At 33.8% G+C, this 27,460-nt stretch overlaps 5 protein-coding genes across 5 annotated transcripts; all 5 read right to left on the bottom strand.

Moving 5' to 3' along the window:
• Positions 1 to 227: 227 nt before the first annotated feature.
• Positions 228 to 1,082, bottom strand: LOC145010432 (uncharacterized). The gene is made up of 2 exons (XM_078968974.1): positions 987 to 1,082; positions 228 to 866 (listed from the first exon to the last, which is right to left on the bottom strand). Exons 1-2 carry the CDS (start codon positions 1,080 to 1,082, stop codon positions 228 to 230), a joined length of 735 nt encoding a protein of 244 aa, XP_078825100.1.
• An 8,280-nt stretch (positions 1,083 to 9,362) lies between these two features.
• On the bottom strand, positions 9,363 to 9,866 carry LOC145010431 (uncharacterized). The gene has a single exon (XM_078968973.1). The coding sequence runs from the start codon at positions 9,864 to 9,866 to the stop codon at positions 9,363 to 9,365; it is 504 nt and encodes a 167-aa protein (XP_078825099.1).
• A 191-nt stretch (positions 9,867 to 10,057) lies between these two features.
• LOC145010430 (uncharacterized) lies at positions 10,058 to 11,283 on the bottom strand. Its single transcript, XM_078968972.1, has 2 exons — positions 11,127 to 11,283; positions 10,058 to 11,013 (listed from the first exon to the last, which is right to left on the bottom strand). Exons 1-2 carry the CDS (start codon positions 11,281 to 11,283, stop codon positions 10,058 to 10,060), a joined length of 1,113 nt encoding a protein of 370 aa, XP_078825098.1.
• Positions 11,284 to 11,319: 36 nt separating this feature from the next.
• LOC145010429 (uncharacterized) lies at positions 11,320 to 14,135 on the bottom strand. Its single transcript, XM_078968971.1, has 7 exons — positions 14,068 to 14,135; positions 13,122 to 13,983; positions 12,776 to 13,016; positions 12,601 to 12,671; positions 12,004 to 12,497; positions 11,718 to 11,892; positions 11,320 to 11,595 (listed from the first exon to the last, which is right to left on the bottom strand). Exons 1-7 carry the CDS (start codon positions 14,133 to 14,135, stop codon positions 11,320 to 11,322), a joined length of 2,187 nt encoding a protein of 728 aa, XP_078825097.1.
• A 1,132-nt stretch (positions 14,136 to 15,267) lies between these two features.
• Positions 15,268 to 18,209, bottom strand: LOC145010428 (callose synthase 9-like). The gene is made up of 5 exons (XM_078968970.1): positions 18,168 to 18,209; positions 15,901 to 15,952; positions 15,760 to 15,828; positions 15,521 to 15,641; positions 15,268 to 15,388 (listed from the first exon to the last, which is right to left on the bottom strand). The coding sequence occupies exons 1-5, from the start codon at positions 18,207 to 18,209 to the stop codon at positions 15,268 to 15,270; spliced, it is 405 nt and encodes a 134-aa protein (XP_078825096.1).
• Positions 18,210 to 27,460: the final 9,251 nt, after the last annotated feature.

Raw genomic sequence — 27,460 nt, 5'->3', positions numbered from 1 at the left:
TGCTATGAAATGTACTCGCCCTGATGTGTCTTTCGATTTGAGTATGGATAGTCGATATCAAGGGAATCATGGTAGAGCACACTGGATATGTTAGTTCCGCATGAGATAATGTTAATTATCTTAGCATCAGAGGGTGGAGATCCTGGTTTCTCCAGGATCCTATGATCATCCTGGATGTTCTCCTTTGGTTTTTCTTTTTTTCTCCTGAGGATCTCTTTGAGGTGTTCTTAGCTAAGGAGGTAGCTGATTTCTTTTCGTAGGGCTATACAGTCCTCCGTCATGTGGCCAAAGTCTTCGTGGTAAGCACACCATTTGGATTTGTCTTTCCAAGCGGTAGACTTGTTGTCTCTCTTTGGCAATCTTGCTTTATCTCCAAGATCCTGCATAGCATGAATTACACCTGAAACATCCACAAAAAAACAATAGTTAGTGATTTTAGAAAGCTCTTCCTTTGTTCCTCCATCTTCAAAGGCATTAACCATGTGATGATTTGGTTTGGAATAGGGCTTCGATTTGTAGAATCTTTGAGTCGAATATTTGGCCTTTATGTTGGGGTTCTCATATTGATTCGAAGGGTTGCTTCTCTTCTGGATCTCTCTATCCTCTTCGATCCTTATGAACCTCAATGCCCGACACCTGACTTCATCCAATCTTTTACATGGGGTCATCACAAGGTGTTCATAGAAGGGTGAATCCTTTCTTAGTCCCATTTTAAAGGCTTCTAAGGCGGTGGCCATGTCGATGTTGGGGATGCTTAGAGCCTCCATACCAAACTTGTTAACAAAGTCCCTAAGTTTTTCCTTGGGATCCTGAACCACCTGGTAGAGATCACTAGTGATCTTCTCGAAGGTTCTGCTGCAAGAAAACTGGTTATTAAATATATTAACTAAGTGTGAAAAAAAAGTAATAGAGCATGAGGGAACGTTTAGCATTCATTTGAGGGTTGATCCTGTAAGGGTTGAACCAAAGCCTATGTATAGGAAAACTTCCTTCAAATGCCCTGGGATGGGAATGATTTCCATATTTTCTCTGTATTGGGATATATACTCTTCAGGATCTGTGGTTCCATCGTATAGCTTCATGCTGGGAGTTTGGAAGCGTTTAGGAACTTCGGTATCGGCTATCGCGGGAGCAAATCTCGAGATACTGTGGCTTGTAGGAGGTGCTTTTGGTATTGGTTGGACCACTCCGGGTACACTGGAGATCATTCATCTTAATTGTTGAAGTTCCCTAGCTATGTTTGGGTTTATTCCTGCATCAACGTTAGCATAGTTAGTATTAATAGTATTGTCGTTTAAGAAGTTACTAGAATCAAGGTTTCTAGGAGTGTTGAAGGGCTGATTGAGATCATTGATCATGGATGCTCAGTTGTCCATAGTTGCCCCCAGGGTGACGCCACAATGGTAGGAATCGCGTCCTTCTAGCGATTTTATGAGGATCTTGCATTATTGAAGTCCATGATCCTTGGTTGCATAACAATGGGCATAATTTTTGGGATTTCTGAAATTCCGCCTTCATCCTCTCCACTCCTTTGAGTAATGCTCTATTATCCTCCTGCTGTTGGGTCACCTGCTGCATCATTTTCCTCATCATAGTGAAGAGTTCTGTAGTGGTGACGGAGGCAGTTGGATCCTGGAGTCTTGAGGATCCTAAACTCCCTAGATTAACGATTAAAGGGGTGCTTTTCTTGGAAGTTTCAGGCATTTTCCTCTGAGTGGGGGGTCCACTCAGAGGAGGTGGTAGGTTTTTGGTTGGAATGGAAGGAGTAGATGATAAAGAGAGGATCGCTTATGTAGACATGATTTTTACGAGGATTTTGAACACTACGGCCCCATGGTGGGCGCCAAATTATTTTGGTAAAAAATGACACAAGTACTAATCAACCAAATTGAATGAGAGGCTATGATGTTCAGATTGTGTAATAGAAAATGGTAAAAGAAAGTAACACAATGGTTTACAAGGAAAGCCCTTGATCCTTGATAGGATCTCCGACATAAAACCTTGGGAGGTGATAATGATCACCTCCTTTGACGATTTTATTGATATAAAATAAAGATTACAGTGAATTCTCAATAAGAATGAGTCATAAAATTCGTAAAGTGAGCTTAGACTAAAGAACAATGTAACATGTGTAGATTACAAGTGTTAATTTATAGTCTAAACTAGCCAACAAGATGTCTGATATTTTCGGGATCCTCTATGACCAGCTTCATGAACGTTATTTGACCAAATATTCCAGGTCTTTAGCATAGTTAAGATGATTCTTCATTGAGAATTGGTTTTTCGTTGACTACTTCTGCACACGTGTTAATTATAGACAAATATGACCGTTATAAATATTAATAAAAATAATAACGGTAATTAATCAGGATCCTGATGTAGCTGAGGATCCTGGGTATTTGAGGATCCTAAATATTGTAAGGATCCTGGCCTTAACAGTTAGATCGTGATCTATGAGAGTTTCTAGTAGAATAGTGTTAGCAGTGGGTATGACATTCAAGGTTAAATGCATAAGAGGGATGTTGAAACATTGATATTTTATCAATGTGAAATTATGGTCGTAGTCCCTTAGAACTATATCATTCCTTAAGCTCTCAAGTTCCACAACCATCAACACAGATACATCGTCCCAACGACGATCAAAATAGGGATGAATCTATACAGTTTTCTTTTTATTAGCCAAAGCTCACAAGTGTGGAGCCGACATTGGACTATGGTATAGGGAAGTATTAAGGTGTCCCTTATTACTTTCTATAATGAATCATAGAATTAAAGATCACTTACCATTTGAAGCTTGCAACACCGAAGGAGAAAGAAGAAACGGCTAAAGATTGTAGCGTCAAAGGAGGAATAAACGTCACCAATAACCTACAATTCAATTCGGCAGAGGTACCGAGTTATATACTCATATGGATGAAGGTCGGGGGTTCTACTCCTGTTTGGAGAAAATGTGGGAAGCCCCATAAAGGGAAGCTGGGTGCAAATAATGGGAGTGGTTATTCTCCTTGGAGAGGTTTCGATCTCGGGTCTTTGTGACTAGGTGTCATGGTGGCACGAAGATACTCCATTGCACTACTGTCGTTCTAAAAAAAGGAGGAACAAACATCCTGTAATTTGGAAACACAACTCTGCGATATTTCTGGACATCCGGTGCAATATCTCTTTATTTAAATGTGGGGCATACTTGTCACTAGATTAAATTTTCAGTGGACGGATTAAAAGGAGCCATGAAATAATTGGCTCCCATAACAAAAACTCATCAAATCGTGTAAAATAATTATTTTACTTAAAAATGAGATAAAATCTATCATTTTTTTAATATTCTTAATTGTACAGATTTAGCAAACAATTTACTCGTATATATTGACAATAGGTCTCATTTTTCTTACTTCATAAAAATAAAGTAAATTTGATCTTTTACTTCGTAGTTATATTGTTCAAAGCATGGTTATCAAAATCGAGATTCTGATCGTAGGATTGTAGGATCATACTATATAACTACAATCCTAGGTATGAAAAACGATCCGGATCGTAAAAGGATTGTATTTGGGCTAAGATCGCAGGTAGGATCGTAGGATCGAGATCCGATTTGGATCGTAAAATGATTATATTTTATTTTGTGGGATCTTAAGATCTCGATCCCGATCTTGCAAACCCAAAAACGATCCTAGCTAGAATTCCGATCTTGACAACCTTGGTTCAAAGTGTTTAATAAAATTTAAAGTGCTAAACTTGTTCTTTTCACATTACACTAGATTATGACCTGCATTAAATGTCGAAGAACATTAAAAAAATACATATAAAGTCTTAAAAAGTCGAAACGATAAAAAAAGAAGATAAAGTAACATAAAAAAATTAATATCATAAACAAAATAAAACATGATTTGACGATTAAAATTATAAAGTATAAAAGATAAGGTATTCAATCATAAACTAATATAAAATAGTAAATATCTTTATTAGAAAAAACATCGGTTTTCGAATGCAATTTAAAATATATACAATCATTTCTACTTAGGATAATCACTATCTCAAAATCTGAACGAAATGAAAATACTTCATGAGAACAATGTGTCGTTAACCGTTGAGTTTGACCATTGACCTTTGACTTGAGTTGACTTTTGGTCAAGCAACTAATTTATAGGAAGAGCTCAAGGTTTATTTGGTTTTATTGATTACGTGGTGCGTAGCAGCGATACTCTGTCAGTGAGAGTAGTAGTAGTAGAACATTTTCGATGAGGTGAGTCTTCTTACTATACTAGTGAGTCGAAGAAACCAACATCAACCCACTGATTTGTATGCGTACGGTGTATGTGTCTATGTGGTTATGACTTATATGAATGTACGTTATATGTATAGAGCAAATCTGGGCTCAAAGTCATTATGACGTCGGGGTTGATACAGACCTGATACAACTATAAGTTGTTATATAGAGTCATTATGGACTCAGGGTTGATACGGACCCGACACAGCCACATGTTGTTATATTGGTTTATATGATGTATGTGATATTTTGAGAAATGTCACTAAGCTTTGTGCTTACAGTTTATGTTTATAATTTCAGGTATTTCCGGTACGAAAGGGAAGGGCCCGACGTGATGACAAAACATCCCCTCATGTTTTCGCACTTATGATTACTTTTACTATGATATTCTGGATAATGTGTATCTTGGTTGTTTCTAAGACATGATGTATGAAATTAATGATTTTAAAAAGGAAAATTTTTATCACTGTTTTTGGGATGCTATAATTTTTCAACAGGAATACAGAGTGATAACACTAACAACAGAGTAAATGCAAGAAATTAGAGAAGAAGAAGGAGATCAGAGTAAAGAAAGAACATGTAAAAAAATGGAGAAGAAGACCACTGAAGAAGACCACTAGAAATCGTATGCCTCAATCCAAAATTGTGAGAATAACAGCTTCAATTTAATCGTATATATAGGTGTTGTTGAATAAGTAAACTATTATTTAAAAAAAATAAAAAAAAATAAAAAAAACAGGGATTCTGAGATATCATATAGGAGATTTTTAGATATTTAGCTGGAAAAAAATAAAGATATCAATTATAGTGATTCAAAATTTCAAATTAATTTATAGTTTTTTGATTTAGAGGACCATACTATTATAAAAACTTAAATGGTTTAGAATAACTAGTTAATGGGGGATCTGAATATATGCAAAAATGATTAAAAATGTATGATTTAAATTGTAGAAGAAGAAAAAGAAGAAGATGCTGACTTGGCTCATTTTACATTTTATACAGTTTATCCTATTTGTGTTAGGATCATTTGAGTAATACTATATTGTTGGTTAAGAACCCTTGAAAATTCATCATTCATGCTATAAGCCTGTGTTGATAATATTGCTCAACCATAAGTCATGACAAACTTTTGATGAATGTCTTCAAGAAAAGAAAAGGAATCTTTCCTGTAAAAAATAACGTATCAAAATTTAAGTCAACTTCCTTTTCAATTCCATATATAAGAAAACGAAGAAATGAATTTGATTTTCAAGTCTTAATCTCTGTATTTTGCATGATAATAAAGGCTAAAGTGGAAGAGAAATTCAGGTAACGCAAAATCCTGAATTTTTAAAATTTCAACACTCGAAATTTTCTAAGATCAAAGATCTATGGAAGAAATTCAATTAAAATACGCAATTAACAATTCTTGTATATGAGATTAGATTTAAAAAATGAATGATAGAAAATTTTGTTTTAAAATTGGGATGTTTTTATTGGAATTAAATACATTCCATGTCAAAAATGTAATTGATTGAAAGATATTAAAGATTATAGAGGGGTGTATGAGACGGTTTGGTTCGATTATTAGACAAAACCGAACCATAACCATTATGATTGGTTAATGTATTTTGGTAGCCATTGGGTATGGTTAATATTGGTAATGCCTTATGGTTATTGTTGGTTAACGATTTTGGTTAATCGTTAATATTAGTTAACCATAATGTTCAAAATAATATAAATGATGAAAGTATATTGTCATAAAAATGAAAAGAGAATACCATAAACTCATCTAGGGATGAGAAATTAGGCCGAAAACCCGAACCGAACCGAGAACCGAACCGAACCGAACCGAATTAGACCCGAATAAGCAATTCGATTCGGTTTTCGGGTATCTATATAAGGCTTATTCGGTTTTCGGGTTATTCGGTCCGGGTTACCCGAATAAGGGGTTATTCGGTCCAAAAAACCGAACCGAATATGAAGAGTCTTTTTTTCCCTTGCGGCTTTGCGTGAGTCGATTTAGTGTTTAATTTGTTTCTTTAAAAAGTTTGTTATGAAATCATAAGCTACAAAAGTCATAAAAAATACAATATTTATTCGGGTTATTCGGGTTATTCGACTCCTTAATCATCTTGTACATGTTATTTGGGTTATTCGGGTTATATACTTATAGATAGATTTTTGGGTGTTTTGGATGTTTAATATTTAGTGTTTAGTTTGTTTCTTTAAAAGATTTGTTATGATTTTGTACATGTTATTCGGGTTATTCGGGTTATATACTTATGAAATCATAAGCTTCAAAAGTAATACAAAATATTCGGGTTATTCGGGTAATTCGACTACAAGTGTTATTCGGGTTCTTCGACTACAAAATATTCGGGTTATTCGGGTTATTCGACTCCTTAATCATCTTGCACATGTTATTTGGGTTATTCGGGTCGGAACCGAACCGAACCGAATAATACCCGAACCGAACCGAACCCGTATTGCTTATTTGGTTCGGTTTTCGGTTCATACAATTTGCTTTATTCGGTTTTCGGTTTTTTCGGTTCGGTTCGGTTCGGTTCGGTTCCGACCCGAATAACATCCCTAAACTCATCGGTGCCAATGTTTGTGACCTAACTTATAGTAATAGAATAAAATGTGTACCTTTGATACTCAGCGTGAGATAACATATAGTCACATTCAAAATAAAAAAACATATAATAAAAATATAAACATTAAAAAAATTAACATTAATAATTTCATATATTTATAATTGATATTAATATTAAAATAAAGTCAAACATTCATACACGTTCAATGCGATTAAATCAAAAACTGCAAAATAAAATAGCCAACATTCATATTATGTGTTATATGGATAAAAAAATCCAATTACTCATATACATTCAAAGTGATTAAGTAAAAAACGGTAAATAAAAAAGTCAAAAAAATCCAAAATAATACATTCTTAATATATCACAAAGTCAAGAAGAACCAAAAACTTAACTTACCTAGAAGTCTTGATTAAAAGTCAAAAAATCTTTCGAATTGGACTATAAAGTGAAAACAATCTTTGATTAGGACTAACGTTGTGAGAAGCTTCCGATTAGGATTATGAGTGTGAAAATTAAACTAATTGTGAATAATGTTTACAAATTATAAAATCAGCCGATTAGAAATTACAACATTAATCAATAATCAAACTTAATGCATGATTGGAAGATTGTGTGTCTACGTTATCATCCTTTGATGATTTGATTGATCGTTCGTCTCCTGATAAGTGAGGATTAATGAACTATATCTTGAAATTTTAATTGGTCTTAAATAAGTTAGCGATTCGGTTAATAATGCTTCGATTAACCTATAAAACCATAACCGAACCGTTAGTTATCAGTTAACAAAAACTAGAAACCAAACCAATGGTTTTTAAAATGGTTCGGTTATTATGATTCTGTTATATCGGTTAATTTGGTTTTGGTTCGGTTTTTCGGTTATTATGCTCACTCCTAAAAGATTATTGGAATTAAATGTAGTGAAGGACGATGTCAGCAAAATATCTAAAAGTGGAAAATATCAAAATTAATTGCAATCAAGGTTGCTAATTGTATAAGATGATGTCATAAGTTTCTGTTTTAATATATATATATATATATATATATATATATATATATATATATATATATATATATATATATATATATATATTAAAGATTACTTATTACAAATTGGTTATGATGGTATTTTGAACTGCCGAACATAAAAAGAAAGTGCATAAACATATGTAGAAAGTTTTTAGGCATTAGCTTTTTCTTATTTTGTTTGGATTAATTACATATTTGGACTATATATTTTGTTGGAAAAGAATACATTTCTTATAAGCATAAGGAAAAGTTAACACGCAATGTGTATTATGAGTTTAGTTGTAATGTCTAAACATATTTGTTTATCTTATGAATAAAGTTATTTCTAGATAAATAATATTTGTGTTTTAGAGAAAAAGAAATGTTATCTAATTAAGTTTCTTCCAAATTTTAAATAAAAGTTAAAGGTTTTCTAATAATAACAATTTTGTAAGTTACATATGTGAGTTGAGTATTTAAGTTAAAAACATCTCATAAGAATTTTGGAATATATTAGGTGTGACTTGCCGATTCTAAGAATACACCTACGAAATCTTATTTCACAGTAAAAAACTGTTAATTAAATAAACACATTTGGACGCTATATGATACCGCGTTAACATACAAAAAATTAAATATCCTCTTACTTATCTATCCCGAAGATAATTTTGTCAAATGTAATCTTCTTATTAAATTTAGCACATGTAATTTTGTAAATTTTTTGATTAAATTTAAATCCACATGTCATTTTATGGTTTTTTTGAATTAAATCCATTAATATGCCACATAATACTAAATTTATATATGTAAAGTATTAAATATATTTAATGTGCTAACAAATGAAAAGAATCTTAAAAAATATAAAAGATATATTAAAATACATTGAATATGATAATAAATTTAATGAATGTGACAAAACAATCATTGATATTATGGATGATCTTCTTAATAGTGATTCTATTTATTCATTAGTTGAATATGTCTATTTAATTTAAAAAATTCTTAATATTTAAACTTTGATATATTTTTTTTAATCAACCCGTGTAATACACGAGTTTCACACACACGCACACACACACACATATATACTAGCCGTTTACCCGCGCTAAGCGCCGGACGGCAAAAAGTTTCTTTCGGAAGATAGTTTTAATGTGATGATTAGTTTCCTTTACACGTGAGTTATTCATTGCGGCCATTTGGTAGACTATTTTGTGTCGAATAGTTCATTTCAACATATAGTTTCTTGCTAGGTGCATAGTCATACAATATGACAAAAGTTGAGTCTACATCCCAAATAATTCATCTGATAGTTCATACTTGATTTTACAATATATAAATGACAACAATCTGCAACCATATAGTTTTGTACATTTATAACATGTCCAATATGTAAGCTACACCAATCTGCAATCATGTTGTTTCATCTGCTAGCCCTGCATTAAACATCAAATAAGCATCTAAGATACATATTTGAATAAATTGTAAAATAATAAGTTGTTGATTGTACCTTCTTAATCACATAACACTTCTTTGTACACAACGTTTGATGTGTAGATTCCATCATTATCAAACGTTTTTTCCGGCTTTACTAATACCTTGGTATTGACACGTGATATTCCTCTGGACAACGCCACATAAAGCTGTCCATGTGAGAATACCGATTCTGGTAGATAAACACCTACATTTGGAATTGTTTGTCCTTGAGCTTTATTGATTGTCATAGAGAAACTAAGCTGAATTGGAAACTGCTTTCTCTTAAGTTTGAATGGGAACATCTCATTGTCAAACGGACATAGAGGAATTCTTGGTAAAAACACTCTTTTTCCAGCATGTTGGCCAACAACTATCTCTGCATCAATGACATTTTGTTGGAAAGATCGACATATCAATCTAGTGTCATTACATAACCCATTTGAAGGATCGATATTTCGCAAAAGTATTACAGGGCACCCAGTTTTTAACCGAAGATAATGAGGGGGTCCACCACTAACATTTAGCGAGTTCAAATACTCCATCGGATATAAGTTATTTTTGTCATCTTCCGCTTCATCAAAACTATAGTAAACTTTTTGCTCGCCAGAAAATCGTTAGATCAACTTATTATTAATCTCATCAACATTTTCATTTTTAGTTGACAATATCGCCCTCGAAATGATAAATTTTGAATCGGCGCCGTTGGATTCCAAAGAAGGAAATATTGCATCAATCAGAGCGTCCACTGATTTAGTTTTATCAGTGTACCGAATGGACATGTTATCAGGTATACGAATATAGGACTCGCCAATCTTTCTTCCTTTCCATCACCGACTCGTAATAAAAAATCAGAAAACCATGGGTCATTTACCGCTCTCATGTTGATACTTAATCTAAGCCTTTTAACTGAAGCCCATAGAGGTGACATTCGTAAGCTAGAGTCGACAATTTGTGCTCGAGTGCCACGTCTCACCACCGGCAACACTTGTCTAAAGTCACCTCCCACAACCATTATCTTTCCACCGAAAGGGAGCTTCTCATCTGTGATGTCTTGCATTGTGCGATCAATTGCTTCTACTGCCTGCCTCTTAGCCATTGCTGCTTCCTCCCATATGATCACCTTTGCCTCGCGAAGTATCTGAGCCTTCCCACTTTGTTTAGTGATCTTGCACATCGAGTGATTATCAAGATTGAGCGGAATTCCAAATCGTGAATGAGCTGGTCTCCCTCCTGGCATGTTGTTAGCCGCAACACCTGACGTGGCAGTTGCAAGTGCAATAAGACCACGGGCACGAATATTAGCCAACAAAGCTTTGTACAAAAATGTCTTTCCATTTCCACCGGGACCATCTATGTAGAAGACACCCAGAATATTTTGATCCACATGCCTCATTATCTCATCATATGCAAACTTCTGGTCTGGATTGAGAGAGTCTCGCGCATGTAAGTCTTCATATTCCACATTTATAGAGTATTCTTTTTGCACCTCACGATAGTCTCTTGATTGTAAATCGATGTGTGCACTGACATTTGGAAGGTCGTAATCACTAAGATTTTTACTCATAGATTCTAGGAAGACTCTAATGTCGATGAGGACCATATTTTGCACTCGCTCGGCGCATCCATATTGTTTCCTATAATCTTCAGAAAGAGAATCATAGTGGTCGTCCCATAACTTGCGAACATTTCCTGGTTCACAAAAAATCAGCATCGTCGCAAATAACCTTCTAAGCGCGCTGGGAAATTGAAATAAGGAAGCCTCTTCAAGACACTGTGATAAATTATCATCCGTCTCTATTAACCTCTTTCAAGAGCTGCTTTTCGAAATGTAGGGTGTAATACACCATTGGCTATGTATAAATCTTCAAAGCAGGTAGGCCCGGTGATATGACATAAAAGCAGGCGTAGGTAGTATCTCTCTCCTTCAGCTGGATTAGCATAAACAAGTCGACCAACCATTGATTTATGTTCCCGAGTCCTTCAACAATGGTTGATCTAATTCCATGTAAAATGTTTGGGAAAATCCTTATACAAATATTCTCTCACTTTGGAATCTTCTTTATTCTTCTTGAAAAATGCCGTCAACATTGAATCTTTTTCTTTCTCCCTATCAACAATGTCTTCCATCCTGTCACCGTCTTTGAACCTAACCAACTGTTGATTCGGGAGATGTATTTGCAAGGCCATCACACAAGGGTGGATTTTTGAAAGAGGAAAGCTAAAAACTTGCCATAATGCCTCGGGAGGGGACACATAACGTGCATCTTGAAACTTTTTTTTATCTCATTAATAACAACATTTTCTTGGTCTTTATCAATATGAATAAATTGTTTGTCATGGCCCTTATAAACATATTTGAAGAGGTACTTCACAGACTTTATACTCGAACAAACCTCAACGTTGATATGACAATTAAACATCATTAACAACTTCGGGTTGTATGGAGCCACCCATCTGTTATCCAATGATGTATTTCTTACAGTAACCTCAATTCCATTATTTCTCCTTCTATATAATGGATATGAGTCCTCTCCTTGTGATGTCTTTTCATTGAATTGCCTAGGATATCTGAAACGACATATTTTTGGCACACCCTGCATACACGAACTTTTTTCTTATAAGCTACCATAGGGACCGTGCATCATGTGACTTTTGACAAGATCATGCATTTCAGGAAACCTTATTGGATCGGGAATTTCCGCACACACAAGTTTGTCATAATCGTTTGCTTTATTCATCTTATATCCAGGGGTCATTATTAAGAGGAAATGTGCATGTGGCAATCCACACTTTTGAAACTCTATCACATACACATATGACCCCACCACACCGATTATATGTCTCTGCAATAACTGTACCTTGAGATCCTCTAACTTAGCATGAAAAACTCTTGCAACAAGGTCCGATCGATCTTGAGCTGACTGTCCAAGCAATAACTCATCATCGATTTCTTTCCATTTTGGGTTGCACGCCATTATAAGAAATATATCAGGCCTCCCATCATCTTGAACTAAAGCCATGGCATCCAGAAATCTCCGGCGCATGTCACGTGGACCTCCAATGAAACTTGCAGGTAACACAACTCTCTGTCCAACCCTACTTGGTTGAGCCTCACCGGCATTGAAACAATCAACAATGCCCTGGTATAAATTAGCTCTAATTTTGGTTTGGTTCTTTTCAACAAAAACCAAACGTGTAGTCTCAATCTTTATATAGGTATCTACTACAAACTGCTGGAACAATCTCCCTCCCATCAAAATCACATTATCATTCGACCGTATCTGGAACTTGTAACAATAGTACTCCCGCATACTTACAGTGTTTCTGCCTTTTTTTTGAAGTAGATCCTGTGATATCATAATTTATGTGAAAAATATAAATGTAATATCCAAATATTTAAGGCAATACTTGTTACATGTTTTAAATGTATAAAAGAATGTTAAAGGCGTACCTTCTGAACCTTCATCATTGTCTTCATTGTCACTATTAATTTCATCCATGGCCACCCCATATCTTGGTATTTTAGGATGCCATCCAGACTCACCATTGGGAAAGAATAAAGGATACGACAAAGGATCATAACAACCAAAGTGAGGTTGAATTTCAGTACTATAGTTAGACCTCCCGTAGACAATAATACTTCTTTTATATGTAGTGATGTTGTCATTTCTTTCAACCCAAATACCATCAACCTATGCAAAGGTGTAGTTCAATATGGTGATTAATATGATATGTATAATAATAAATATGAGACATTTAATTTTAAAATGAATAAAGTTAAATGTTACTATTCACACCTCAGATGTGGTAGGCTTATTGTACACCCTTTGGTCAAGCTCCACCGATGCATTCAAAGTCACTCTATAATTATCAAGCGGTCCTAGATCAGAAAGCTGTTTAAATGTTCTAACGTACGAATTCGAAGCTAGAATACGTGTTATTTTTTGGATGATTCTTCTATCAACATTCTTCCAGGAGGATCTCTGTGATATTTCAGCTTCACCGTCATAAAAATACAACTGTAAATACCTCGATTTACCATCCCTTGAAATTAAATGATCGATATTATGATAGAATGTTCTGTGCGCACAAAAAGTGTAAACTCCAAAATTCATATTCGTCAATTCTTTATCCACATTTACACCTAGTGATGCGAAAGAAAAGTTTGAGTTATACGCCCTTATATTGTACCTGAAGCTTTCTTCTAGCTGCTCTTGCCTTGTAAAGAGTTGGTGCAACTCTATGGGAATAGGGGAGTGTGCAAGTTTTGTCTTCCCACTCATGCAACAAAAGGTAGGGAATTCATATTGTAGTCGCTTTGCTCCACAATAAACACAAGGGTTTTGAGCCTTTAATATACGATGTTCCATACAGATATTTTCGTAAACAAAATCATACGGATCCTCCTGAAAGGCGTATACTCTTCTTTTTGTCATCATAGTTCGTTCCTTTCTTCGTTGATAATATTCTTTATTATAAGTACTCGTCCTCTGAGCAGCACTTATAACACTCACAGAGGAATCTTCGTTGATATTTTTTTCGTTTGTCTCCATTGTAGTGCAACTTGTGAGTGCTGTAGGTTGACTACATCCTTCACCGTTAGCTATCATTCTCTTTTTGTTTTTCTCCTTTTTTCGTGCATAATAGTTTCTATTGTATCTTTTTCGATTTTCTACAAACATATTATTTGGATAAATAGTTATATATTATAAATGAAAACATATACTCATATAAACGACATACCTTTTTTCTATATCTATCGGGTTTTGGGAATCATCACAGTTTTCGTTTCCCTTATCTACAGTCCCCATTGAACACTATAATGGAAATGTTAAGAATAAGCACATATTATATCATCAAGAATGTAACATTTTGTAATGTAGACCATGTGATTTAGTAGTCATGTATGTGTGTGTTTCAAAAAGCAACACAACCCTTAATAAATAACCAAATATACTAACAAATTGTAATCCAAAAACACAATAGAAGAAAGTTATACATAATTAAAAGAAAATTTCCATAGATATCCAAAAATTAATATTTATCAATTCATAAGTCAACACAAGAAAAATAAACCATACATGAAAAAATTCACCATAATATGTCTAACATTAATGTAGATCAACAATAAAAGCAACGCACTCGTAAAAGTTGTCAAAACTTCAAAAAAAAACACCACCAAATGTCTCACACGGAATTAAAAATTCTTCTAGGCATATTTATGATGTTAAATGCTTCCGGCATCCGCGGTTGGAACTCTACGTTGCTTAGTTTGGTTGATATCAAAATGTTCACTGAAAATAAGATAAAAACTATTAAAATGTATTGATTTAGGTATTTTAATATCACTACAAGCATTATAATTTTCTAGAAAAAACTTACTTGAATCCAAATGAACCAATTTCACCCGAGAAACAAATATTATATACTTTCTCTCTATCACATAGACGGTCCTCACAATTTGATGGCGTGTTCGGTCGGTTATATGTAGTTTCATCTTTATTATACTCCCTCTATTTATAATCAAATATTTCCAAAGTCACCTAATTTTGCTTTAGTGTAATAATAATAATAAAATAATAATAATAATAAATAATAATAATAATAGTAATAATAATAATAATAATAATAATAATAAACACTTACGGCCCATCTTGGAGATATAAAGTGAAAGAAGTTAACGTCAGTAAACCAGAGTAACGGGAATAGTTTCGCTTGCCTCTGATGATTTTTCCAACAATATCTAAAAATAACGATAATTAAAAGGACAACTTGTTATTATTTTAAAAACTTTAGAATGCTAAAAATATATACAATTTATTAAATTTACCGATCATCATTTTTCTCTCTCTCCGATCTTCTACTAAACTTTTTATTGAGGGAACCAATGGGAAAACCGGAAACCATGATATGATAGCATCGGCCAAATGATTAAACCGTGTGTTATTGCTGATCTTTCCCATCGATGTCACCCTTCACAAGTTTAGAGTAAAACTCTTTCTGCACTTTCCCACCAGTCAAAGTCTCCACCTCATCAATGAAGGCAACTCGAAGTGCTTCATTTCTAGAAATAAAAAATATCAAAGAATTAGTATTATTAGAAAAAGAATATAGAATCATAAGAGGAAATTATATATATATATATATATATATATATATATATATATATATATATATATTTGACTTTTGTAATAACAGTGCAATATCAACAGCCTCTGGTTTTTGTTCTTCTTTTTGCTTTCCATAAATTTGACATGTGACAATGTATGTGAATTTAAGGTCAGCTTGTGCTCTTGCTTCAGGAGAAAACTCAAAGCCTTTTGTTTATGTTGCTTCATTAGGTGGAATAGCATATTCCACACCTAGTGTAATATAAGTATATTAGAAAATAGATTAAAATAAAAATTAAAAAAATATTATTTTTAAAACACAAACCTCCAACTATCATCTTCTCCAGATAGGCTTGTAACATTAAAGTTTTTATGTAATACATCATTCCTCGCACTGTATATATTGTACAACATACAAAAATTAACAAAAACAACATTTAAATTAAATGAAAAAGAAAGGGCTTACAGTTCTTAAAAGTTTCTATAATATTACTTTTTAGTATTGAAACAGATGAACACTAAAAAATATTGAAACCAAAATCTTATTTCACCATATTCAACATATTTCTCATTGGTTATAAAGCACTAAAAGGTGGATATGCATATCGACGAACCACCCTGCAACCTCTAAACATGGAGCATAAAAACTGAATGTCTAACAATTCTTGTATGATATCATATGTGGAACGATAAAAGAGGGGCTAAATTTAAGAATACATTGCCATTTCTTGCATTTAACCAATTAAAAATACCTGATGAAATGGAAATCTATACAAAAAAGTGATTCTGTTAATTGGTTCCCAAAAGGTTACTTAATGGTTGCTTTTAAGATGAAGGTTGTTTTTGAGATAGATGCCTACATCAAACAAAGAGAGAGTAAGACCATTTATGTCTGCAACCCTAAATAAAAATACTTGAGTTTTATACTTGTAGCCCTTAACATCTGTGTCTTGCAGTGGAACTGCGATTGGATACAATTCTTCACCCAACTTTTGAAAACAAAATATCTACTGGTAGAAGAATTGTATCTGCAACCCTAAATAAAAATACATGAGTTTCATACCTTTTTCACCCCACCATGGATAAAAACAACATCAGGAACAACACATCAAAAACAACAATGCAACCCCATCCAATTCCCTACAAACAAAATCAAGAACTACACGAAAGTGAACATGAAAACAGCTTTGTTCTATCATCTCTCGGTCCACTTCTCAAAATTCATTACTACTCTAACCTGAAGATGAAAAAAATTATATAGAAAACATAAATAAAATAAACACCTTTTAAAAAAAAACTTCAGATCTAACATAGGAATTCCATGGAGTGGTTGAGGAAATCGCTGAAGTCGCTGGAGGTTTGAACCAGAGAACATTTGTGATGTGAGGGTGTCGAATGGTATTAGGGCACAAGGGGTAAGGACGTCAAGAAGAATCATTCATATTTCAATTACCTGCAAAAGAGACAAATATAGATAGAGGAGTCAAAATTAGAATGAAAATAGAAACCAGATGAGGTGCGGAGAATGAGTAAGGAAACCTGAACATTTTTTATGTGTGGGTCTCTTTTGCTATGTTCTTCGTCGGGATGGCAGAGATGTCTCCAACAAAGGATGATCGATTTCAGGTTGACCTTCAAATCAAATCCTTAAACTACCAAATCCGATCGATTACCACGAATGAAAATGGAACTTGTAGGCGTTAGAGATACACACAAGCAGGTGATGGTTAGGGTCGAAGTAGAAACGATAGGAGTGACGACTTGGCCAACAAGACGGGTTGAGATAGCGATTTCCAAATCTGCTCAACATCTAGTCAAGAAACAAAAAGAAGCCTCAACACCGTTTAGGGGGTTTTTTTTATGTGTGTGTGTTTGTGTAAGAGAGAGAGAGAGAGAGAGAGAGAGAGAGAGGTGATGGAGAAGTGGCAGAAGAGATTGGGAGAAATGATGGCAGCCTTGGAACTTCGGTGGGAGACTGAATATCACCGCATCTTTGGTGGAGAAGATGAGAATAGTTTTGATGGTGGCTGTGTTTAGGAAATTAGGGTAAGGTCTAGTGTAGTGTATGCGGTATTTGTAATACATATACGATGTAATAGATCCGTGTAGTGTAATAGGTATTAGATTGGTTATATGTTTATGCTTAAAATCATTGTATATGAGGTAATATATGTTGTACCTCTTAATTTTCAAGAAGTGGGCAATATCCTTAATAATATAGTAAAGATATATATATATATATATATATATATATATATATATATATATATATATATATATATATATATATATATACACACTAATTTACATGTGCTACATGAACAGTAACTCTTTCTTGTTGGCTGAATTTTTTTTGTATTTTTTTTTGTGTAAGATTGTTATTTAAGTGTTTTTTTTAATCCTATCTTTTTCTGTAGGTGGGGGAGTCATGCTGCGTGTCCCAGACACATGCATGTCAATTTGCTCATACGTTTTGTCACCGTATACGTGTTTCTTTTTTCTTTCTCTTATATTGTCGAGTCATCCTCCACCGCCTCTGATCTCGATTTTCCGGCTCCAGCCTCCTCAATTCTCTTTCAGCTTTACGTCTCCCCCATTCTATTTTGCCGTAAATTCACCGGGGTTGGTTCAACATCGCTACTATCGCTGCCTCTAACGCTCACCCCGCCATTTCAATCGCTGAATTCCAACCAACACCTCCACCAAGCGAATCAATTCGACCGCTCCACAAACCCTACTCTGCAATCCAGGTTCGATTCCATTGTCAACCGCCATCGCCTCCTAAGTTCTACTCCTCATTTTGTTCTTCGTTGTTCGTCTCGCCACCATCGCCCTCACGCATACCTTCACCGCTGACACCGTTGATCCAATTTAATTTTCCTATGACTTTTCTCCAATAATCGTTGCATATGAGTCCCATGATTCTATGCCCTTTGTTGGAACCATAATTAGAGTTATGCGGGTAAATAAAAATCATTAAAAGTTTAAATAGCTTCCAATATCCCTACCATATCCTCCTCCACCACTTCTCCTCTACTTTTCATCTATACTCTCCATTTCTTTGATATTTTCTCCCAGGAGCACGAGAATCGTTTACTGTTTCGGGTCGCATCAAAGTTCCTTCGATATGATCCCCCAGTTTTGTCGTTGTCGTTATGTCTAATGTTTGTCCAGTGTACCCTCCACTGCAAGCGATTGTTGGAAAGATCTCCATATGTTAGTTCCGAGATTTGGGTCTTAACCACATGTTCCGGAAAACCCTAGCGTATAATCGACCTGCCAGAACAGTAGGCATTTGATTCGATTTTGGGGTTTTATTGAAAGTTTAATCTTGGGTTTTCCAACACACATCTAAAAGAACTGAAGATGGAAACCTGATTTTAGACAGATGAGGTAAACTCGATATCTCCTCCCCCAAATTTCATCGAAATATACTCCGACTTCTTAGGCCTGTTTGGAATAAACTTCGTATAATCGACCTGCTAGAATAGTAGGTAGTGGATTTGATTTTGGGGTTTTCATGAAGGTTTAATTATGCGTTTTCGAACAATCATCTAAAAGAGATGGAAACTTGACTTTATACAAAATAGGTAAAGTCTCACCATTTGTTCCCTTATTTTTTTAGTTATTATGATTTATGACATTTTATTGAAATAAGAACTTTCTATTCACACAAACCATTTGTTTTTTCAGTAACAATATTAATTTCCTTCAATTGGTTTGCATAAGCCATTTAAATGGATGGATTTTCTCATATTTGATGGTGGGTCATGAACTAATAAAAAATAGTGTTGTTATCCTTGTGTATTGAATCTAATTTGAATAACAATATATTACCAATGAATAGGCTCTACGATTTACTCCAACAAATGTAAAAGGCTTCGGCAAAAATTTTGTGGCAACGTTATACGTTAATCACACAACTATATTACAGGTTCTTTTGAATCTCATTGTTAATTGAAGGATTCATTTTTTTAGACTAACATGTAAGGTCCATGAGCTTTTTTTGCTTCTATGTGGACATAAATGGAACATATGACTGACATATTATTTGATATTACAGGTTTTGGGTGCAATTTGTTTTTCAAAAGTGGATATAATATATTTGTTGTGTATCCCATCTCGGTTACAGAAAGGTCCCATGAATCTTTATCTGTCAAAAAGGTATGTTTTTTTGTTCTTTTTTTCCATTTTTGCTTTCTACTTCTTGAAAAAAGCAACTCACCATTAAAACATATATTAATTATTATCTGTTGTCTTCTAAATATTATACTTTTATTTGATATTATTTATGCGCTTCAAGACCAATGTCTGTTCAAAACGATCTCCAAGTTATTCATCCGTTGCTTTTTTTGTTAATTTGAGGTATTATTTCAACAAAAATAAACATTTATTAATTGCTAATTTCGAAACGTATGTAAATTGAAGATTTATTTATTTATTTATTTTTTGTTTTTTGTTTTTTTTTTTTTTGTGGATGAAGCTACCAAAGTTAGCAAGATCGGAACATAAGAAGCTTCTTGCATGATTGTAACTATGAAGGTGAAGTAGCCCATACTGTTTATTGACCATTATGCCCCCGATCATTTAAAAGTTTTTTTGGCATCATTTTGGCTTTTACTTTTTTTTAGGTTCATATTTTTTTTCATAGTAAAAAGTACACAACTCATAAAGTATTTTTTTTGGATATATATATATATATATATATATATATATATATATATATATATATATATATATATATATACCAAAAACGATAATGTATTTTAGTTTTTTCTATAAAAAACTGAAGAGCGTTTGCTTTTACTATTAATCTGGTTTTTATAAATTACCCTATCACAATATATAAAGGTTGGTGATTATTTAACTATTTTGAGGTTGGGAAAAATTTAAGTGATGTGAGATGGAATGGTGCATTTGATAATAAGAATCATTACAAGTTTTGTTAAAAATTGAGGTGTTATTACAACAAAAATAAACATTTCTTGATTGCTAATATTGAAAACATGTGTAAATTGAATTTTTTTTTTTTTAATGAAGCTACCAAAGTTAGCAAGATCAGAACATAATAAGCTTTTTGCATGATTGGAACTATGAAGGCAAAGTAGTGCAGGCTGTTTATTGACCATTATGCCGCTGGTAATTTATAAGTTTTTTGGCATCCTTTTGGCTTTTACTTTGTTTACTAGAAACCACAATGCATTTTAGTTTTTTTTTTATAAAAAAATGAAGGTCGTGTACTTTTTACTAGTAAGCAAGTTTTTATAAAGTATCTTATCAATGAATCTAAAAAATTAGTTGGAATGGTTACACGAAAAGGATGAGAAGAAATTGAATTCTGTGAAGGCATCAAATGGCACCTTCAGGTAAGCAACAAAATATATTTCTCTATTTTTTAACCGATTTAATGACTATTATGCCCTTGGTTGTTTAAGAGTCTTTTGATGTCATTCAAAATAGTGAAGTGATTCATATTTAGTTGAGATTTCATTTTGATTTACTTATACTTACTTTCATTCTTGTGATTTTTACTAGAATTTTGCTTATTTGAATACACACAATCAATTGGAAGAGACAAAAAGTGGATAGGATTACTGGGGAAAGTAATGACCGGTGGTTCACCATGGGCTCATCATTTAGAATTAAATGTGTCAATTATGTGACTTTCATATATTATAGTGGATTATAAGTGTAATGAGATGTGTTTTTACCATACTCTCTTTCTATTGGACCAAACTCAATTTTAATTTTTTTACTAGCTCATTCCCACCGGCTCTGATTCCAATGGCACTGACTGTCTACGGCAATAGTAACTGGATTGTTGTCCACCGCGTTTTCTTTGCCTTATTAGCAACCCACTTCATGATTGGATAGTTCATATCAGTGGAATAAATTGGCAAATTGTTGTCATTTTTGTGTATCGTGATGTCTCCACATGCTATTCCACATGATGTAGCTTTGGTTAGATAGCATCTTGCGTAGGCAATTGTTTATTTATAGGACCACCATATTTGTGTTTTTGTCAAATTCTGAATATTTCCATGATTAGGGTAAATACAATAAGTAATATTTTATATGGTAAGCTTCATGTATTTTTTTATGAATCTACATGAACTTTAGCATGAAGAAACATTCAAATTTAGTTCCTCTATTCATATAAATATTAAAAATGACACTGTACAATGCATTAAAAAATATCTTGCAGGCATGCACCAATAAAAATGAAACATTGAACAATTTCCATATCTATAAGGCTCTGGCTGAACCTTAGGATGGAATTAGAGCAACAAAGGAATGATTTGATCACTAGTGGCAATGGCTATAGGATGATTTAAGGGATGAATTTACTAGGCTCTTTAAAGCTAATATGTCGCAATATCTTTCCAACCTGGAAACCTAAAAAGATTGGATTTAAAGTAACAACATTTGTTCTTTCTCTAATCCAAAAAACGTACTTTTGGATGATGTTACTTTTCAAAAGATAGGTCTACATGGAATTTGCATTTATGATTGATGTTGTATGTGTAAAAATTAACTTAGAAAAGGACGTTGACATTTGAGATTGATGTATACATGGTAGTATTAGGATATGATGAAAAATTGGAGGACTAATAAGAACTGGTAGGTTGGGTTTCTCTATCTAAAGTTGCATTCATCTCAGTTTCATTTCCATTTATATGATCCTTGAAACAGTAAAGAAAACTAGAAGTTTTAACGTGATTTGCATTGCGGGTAAATTTAGTGAAAATGATGCAAGTTTCTTTACAAAGCATTCTTGTTTTTTCCAATTATTTGGCGTTTCCACCACTACAAAGCAAGGTTCTTCCCTAGTTTTTTCTATACATTTTTATCATTTTTAAATGATGATAAATGTAATAAAAAATTTATTAATTTTATTAAATATAACAAATATCACACTATAAAAGATGATCGAAAAGAAACAATAAGCAGACATTTGATTTATCTTTAAAATATGAAAGAATATTATATCTCTACAAAGGGAAAATGACTCTTAAGGGTAATTAATTTTTGCGTTTGTACTCATTTGGTCCCTTTCCTTTTTTTGTATCCAATATACCATCGAACTTGTTGTTTGTGTTTACCATAACCCTTTTGACCGGCTTTTGACCTGTGATAGCTGGTCAAAGGGTTACGGTGAACACAAACAACAAGTTCGATGGTATATTGAGTACAAAAAAAGGAAAGGGACCAAATGAGAACAAATGTAACAGTTGGTTATCCTCCTGATTCATTTTTCCTTTACTCATTTACAACAAATTTCACGTCATCTCCTACTGATATTAATGAGTTTATGAGATTCGTTCTTGCTTCTATTCAAAACATAACCCACGAAATAACATTATTCATACATGTACAACTTTGTAATGCACTTGAATATTTATTAGGGGAATCTTGACTAAGCAGACGCATTTCATGACTACATTTACATTTTCAATCAAATGATTTATTGTATCATGTATTCTAGACAAGTCTACAAACGAGTGGAATCACAAGTGCTGTGATTTTTGAGTTTATTTAGCTTTAAGATCGAATTCATGGGATAAGATACAACATCAATATGTACAATATCATGATGCTTTTGTAGACACATCATCATAATATACCTTGAGGTAAACGTTTATGCTGATAAATATACCTCTCATATACAATCATATCCTTTTTCTGTAACCACAGTAAGCATGGCATAGACCAAAGAAGGTTGCAGTCTTTGGCTATAACGTATAAAAGGATATTATTGTGTCTGAGAGGTATATTTATCAGCAAAAACTTTTACCTCAAGGTATATTATGGTGATGTGTCTACAAAAGCATCATGAAATTGTACATATTGATGTTGTATCTTATCTCATGAATTCGATCTTAAAGCTAAATAAACTCAAAAATCACAACACTTGTGATTCCACTCGTTTGTAGACTTGTCTAGAATACATGATAAGATAAATCATTTGATTGAAAATGTAAATGTAGTCATGAAATGTGTCTGCTTAGTCAAGATTCCCCTAATAAATATTCAAGTGAATTACAAAGTTGTACATGTATGAATAATGTTCTTGCGTGGGTTATGTTTTGAAGAGAAGCAAGAACGAATCTCATAAAGTCATTAATATCAGTAGGAGATGAAGTGAAATTTGCTATAAATGAGTAAAGGAAAAATGAATCATGAGGGTAACCAACTGTTACATTTGTTATCATTTGGTCCCTTTCCTTTTTTTGTACTCAATATACCATCGAACTTGTTGTTTGTGTTCACCGTAACCCTTTGACCGACTATCACAGGTCAAAAGGGTTATGGTAAACACAAACAACAAGTTCGATGGTATATTGAATACAAAAAAGGATAGGGATCAAATGAGTACAAACGCAAAAGTTAATTACCCTTAAGAGTCATTTTCCCCTCTACAAAAATAGTATCCCACTTTAAGCGATTACATATAATGTCACACCCCAAAACCAGGAACGACGGAAACGTTCTGGGGCGGAGGACGTCATGTACAGTATCACAACAATGAAAAGTAGTAAACAAGCAACAACATCATCCATTGCATTAATAATAGAATTATTATACAAGTGTGTTCTGTTAAATTTTGATAAACACTAAAGCATAAATCAAAATGAAAGATGAATCTTCAACGAGCTCCATCTTCCCTAGTCCTTGCATCGTTACCTGTCTATGATGACGTGAGGATACAAGTAATTTTGAAAGCGAGTATCAGCTTTAAAGCTAGTGAGATCATAAGTATTTTAGTGTCTAAATTTGTATGTAAATACTTGTATGTATTTGAAATGTAAGTATTTGTATGTATACGAATTGTAAGTATTGAAAATGTAAATGAACTGTAAGTATGAACATGTTTGTAAAACAACTGTAAACGTTTGAAAACCCTAGAAATCCCTATGATTCCTACTAGTAACAAAAGGCGTCTTCTACCAAGACTTAACTGTTCTCATGTAGCCTTCTATCAAGACCTAGTGTCTGTGTGTGTCTCTTGTAGGAATGTGTATTTTCCCAAGTCTGACTACCATAAATCAAAAAGATAGTTTCTACATTTCTGTGCGTCGTGTGAATGTTCACGAAGTGAATGTAATGGGAAAATGGAATAGTACTATGGTGTAGCACTGAACTACAACCGTACCAATTACCTTAAGTCTAAGGTAATACTTCTAAGTACTGTAGTATTTGTAATAAATAACCACATCGGTACTCAACTGCCTTATTTGAGGGATAAGGTATAATGTGATGTCTAGATCCCAGACTATACGCTCCCCTATCAAAGGGATTTTGGGACCTACCCATGACCCCTGCATGTATGCAAGCCATGAGCATCCACATTACTATGATCATGTATACTCGATATAACGATCACAATTGCGTTGTGATTCATCGGTATAGTAAGATCCTGAACTGGTTCTATGCTATAGCACCTAGTGACGTCTGTCCTATGTATATGTAAGTGTGATCATGTAGTTGTTCTCATGTAAGTGTGATCATGTAAGTTATCATGTAAACATATCTATGTAACAGTATAGTAATGTACTGTAATGTTCCACGTGTGCTAGCTGTAAAGTGTGATCTCTCTCTATCTAGCATGTATAGTAATGTACTCGTTCTAGTATCATTGTATATGTTCTTCTCTAGTATAGTTGTATATGTTCTTCTCTAGTATAGTTGTATATGTTCCTCTCTAGTATTGTTGTATATGTTCTCATAGTAGTAAGTATTGACTCATGAATGAACTGACTCATAGTATGATATTGTGTTCTAGTAATAGTTCTAGTATCTTCCTAAACTACCCCTATGGTAGTTTACTAGTAATCTAACTGGTACGTATGGACATGGATGTATACCCTTGCTACCCAAGGGTATTGATTGAACTGGAAGAACCTTTATGACTACATATGTACACATGATATATAACTAATATTTAAACGACCTTCGGACGGGTACCCGATATCCCACCAGACCACATCTCAAGCGCGAAAAGGAAATAGGGTGGATAGCCTTCCTAAGTCTTTTAAACATTACTCATATAAATATACATATATAGGCATGCAATTTATAATATAAAAGCATAAAGTAAGTTTTGTAAAACCTTTGAACATAATTATTATCTTAAGAAAAGATCGACATGATGTCAATCTATAAAACAATTTGAAGGCATGTGTTTGATAAAACAGTTTAGCATAAAGAAACATTTGTTTGAATCACCATTGTAAATAAGTTTGAAATGACATATACAGAGTAAAATGTACAGTGTAATAAAGAGTTTAAAACATTTAAAATGTTTATAAAAATCGTTTGAAGAAAAACTGTTTGGTAAAACGGCTAATGTGTAGTAAATCATTTGAATGTTGCATATTAATCACATGTGATTGATATAATAACTAGCATAATTCTAGTTATTAATCACATGTGATTGATATAATAACTAGTATGATTCTACTTGTATCCCCCCCCCCCCCATAAAACATTTAAAAGTAGTTTAAAACATTAATTAAGGGGTATGAACTCACCTGCAGTAAGTGACTGGAATTGAATGGACTATTATCGTAAGGAAGGATCGGACAAGTGCTTGGTGTCAAGTGAAGACTTTAGACACACACAATGATCCTAATTACATATGAAGACATATGTATATAAATAATTAGTGATTAAATCACTAATTATACAATTATAAACATTTAAACGCAAGGAAAACACTTTTGGTCAAGTGCTAGGAGGCTAATGGGTTGCAACAAAGGAGTGTAATACCTCAAATGGGAGTTTAAGGTCTAATGACCATATTCTTTGGAGTTTACAGCCCAGGGGAGTAAACTCCTGGCCGTAAACTCTACATTGGGTCATTAATTGAGGCTTAAAGTTGTTACAACTCAAGTGGTAAATTGCTCCAAGGTTTAAACAAGTGTTTGGGTGCCATATTAACTCCTTTAAGGAGTTTACAGCCGTAAACTCCCTTGGGAGGGTGGTTATGGTGTTTTCAAGTCTCAAACATTTCTAGGTAATGATCTATGTTGGGTTCTAGGCATAAGGAAGGAGTTAGGGTGTCATTTGACCCCTTTATAGGTGTTTACGGCCCAAGAACTTGTCTTGGCCGTAAACTCCTTAACACATGTGATTCCTTATGTTTTCTAGGCTATAAACACTTTAGGGTACTTGTCCTTATTTAAGTCTAAGCCTTAGGAAGTGTTTCAAAGCATTTTGGCACCTAAACATGGAGTTCACGGCCCAAGAACTTCCTTGGCCGTGAACTCTCTTTTACCCCTGAATCTTAATTGTTTTCATGTCCTAAACATGTAATGTAGGCTTCTAGTTTGAGATCCGAGGCTTTGAGGGACATTGGGACACTTTTAGCCCTTAAAATGGAGTTTATTCCCCAAGAACGTTCTTGGGCGGTAAACTCCCAAATCTTGGGGTTTTGGTCCGATTTTGATGTTATAATACACAATCTAAGCTATATAATATAACTAGATCGAAGTACTCACAATTTGGGATAAAAACCCGAAGATCCGTGAGAGAGAATTTTGACTTTTCTCTAATTGGAATGTAACTAATGAACCAATTTGGTTCAGAATTCTATTTATAGTCCTGAGATATTTTTGGCAGAAAATATTTTTATTCCTGAAACGAACTCTAATGTCCTAGAGTATTGGAATAACAATGTTGCACAAAACCCTAGTGCATCCACTCTCCTAATATCTCCTTAAGTATAAAATCCTAAAAACTGCCAAACTTATACTCGAAGTCTGAGTTTTCACTGTAACTGTTCTACATCTACTGGATTCAAATGGTTTGCTCAGAATGGAAATTTCGGGTTGACACATCATCCCCTGTTGAAGGGAATTTCGTCCCGAAATTAGAATTTAGGCAAGGAAGTATGTATGAATGATCGATTTGTGAGGAGGAAACTTCCTAATTGATTTGTTCTAGCGCACCCAAGTGAAATCGGGTCTCGGTTGGCATTCCAACGAACCATCACTAACTGGCGATGGCGTTGCTTCGTCCGCTTG

This window comes from Lactuca saligna, chromosome 8 (assembly GCF_052625555.1).
Source record: "Lactuca saligna cultivar CGN05327 chromosome 8, ASM5262555v1, whole genome shotgun sequence".
NCBI lineage: Eukaryota > Viridiplantae > Streptophyta > Magnoliopsida > Asterales > Asteraceae > Lactuca > Lactuca saligna.
This window is presented reverse-complemented; position numbering and strand designations above follow the sequence as displayed.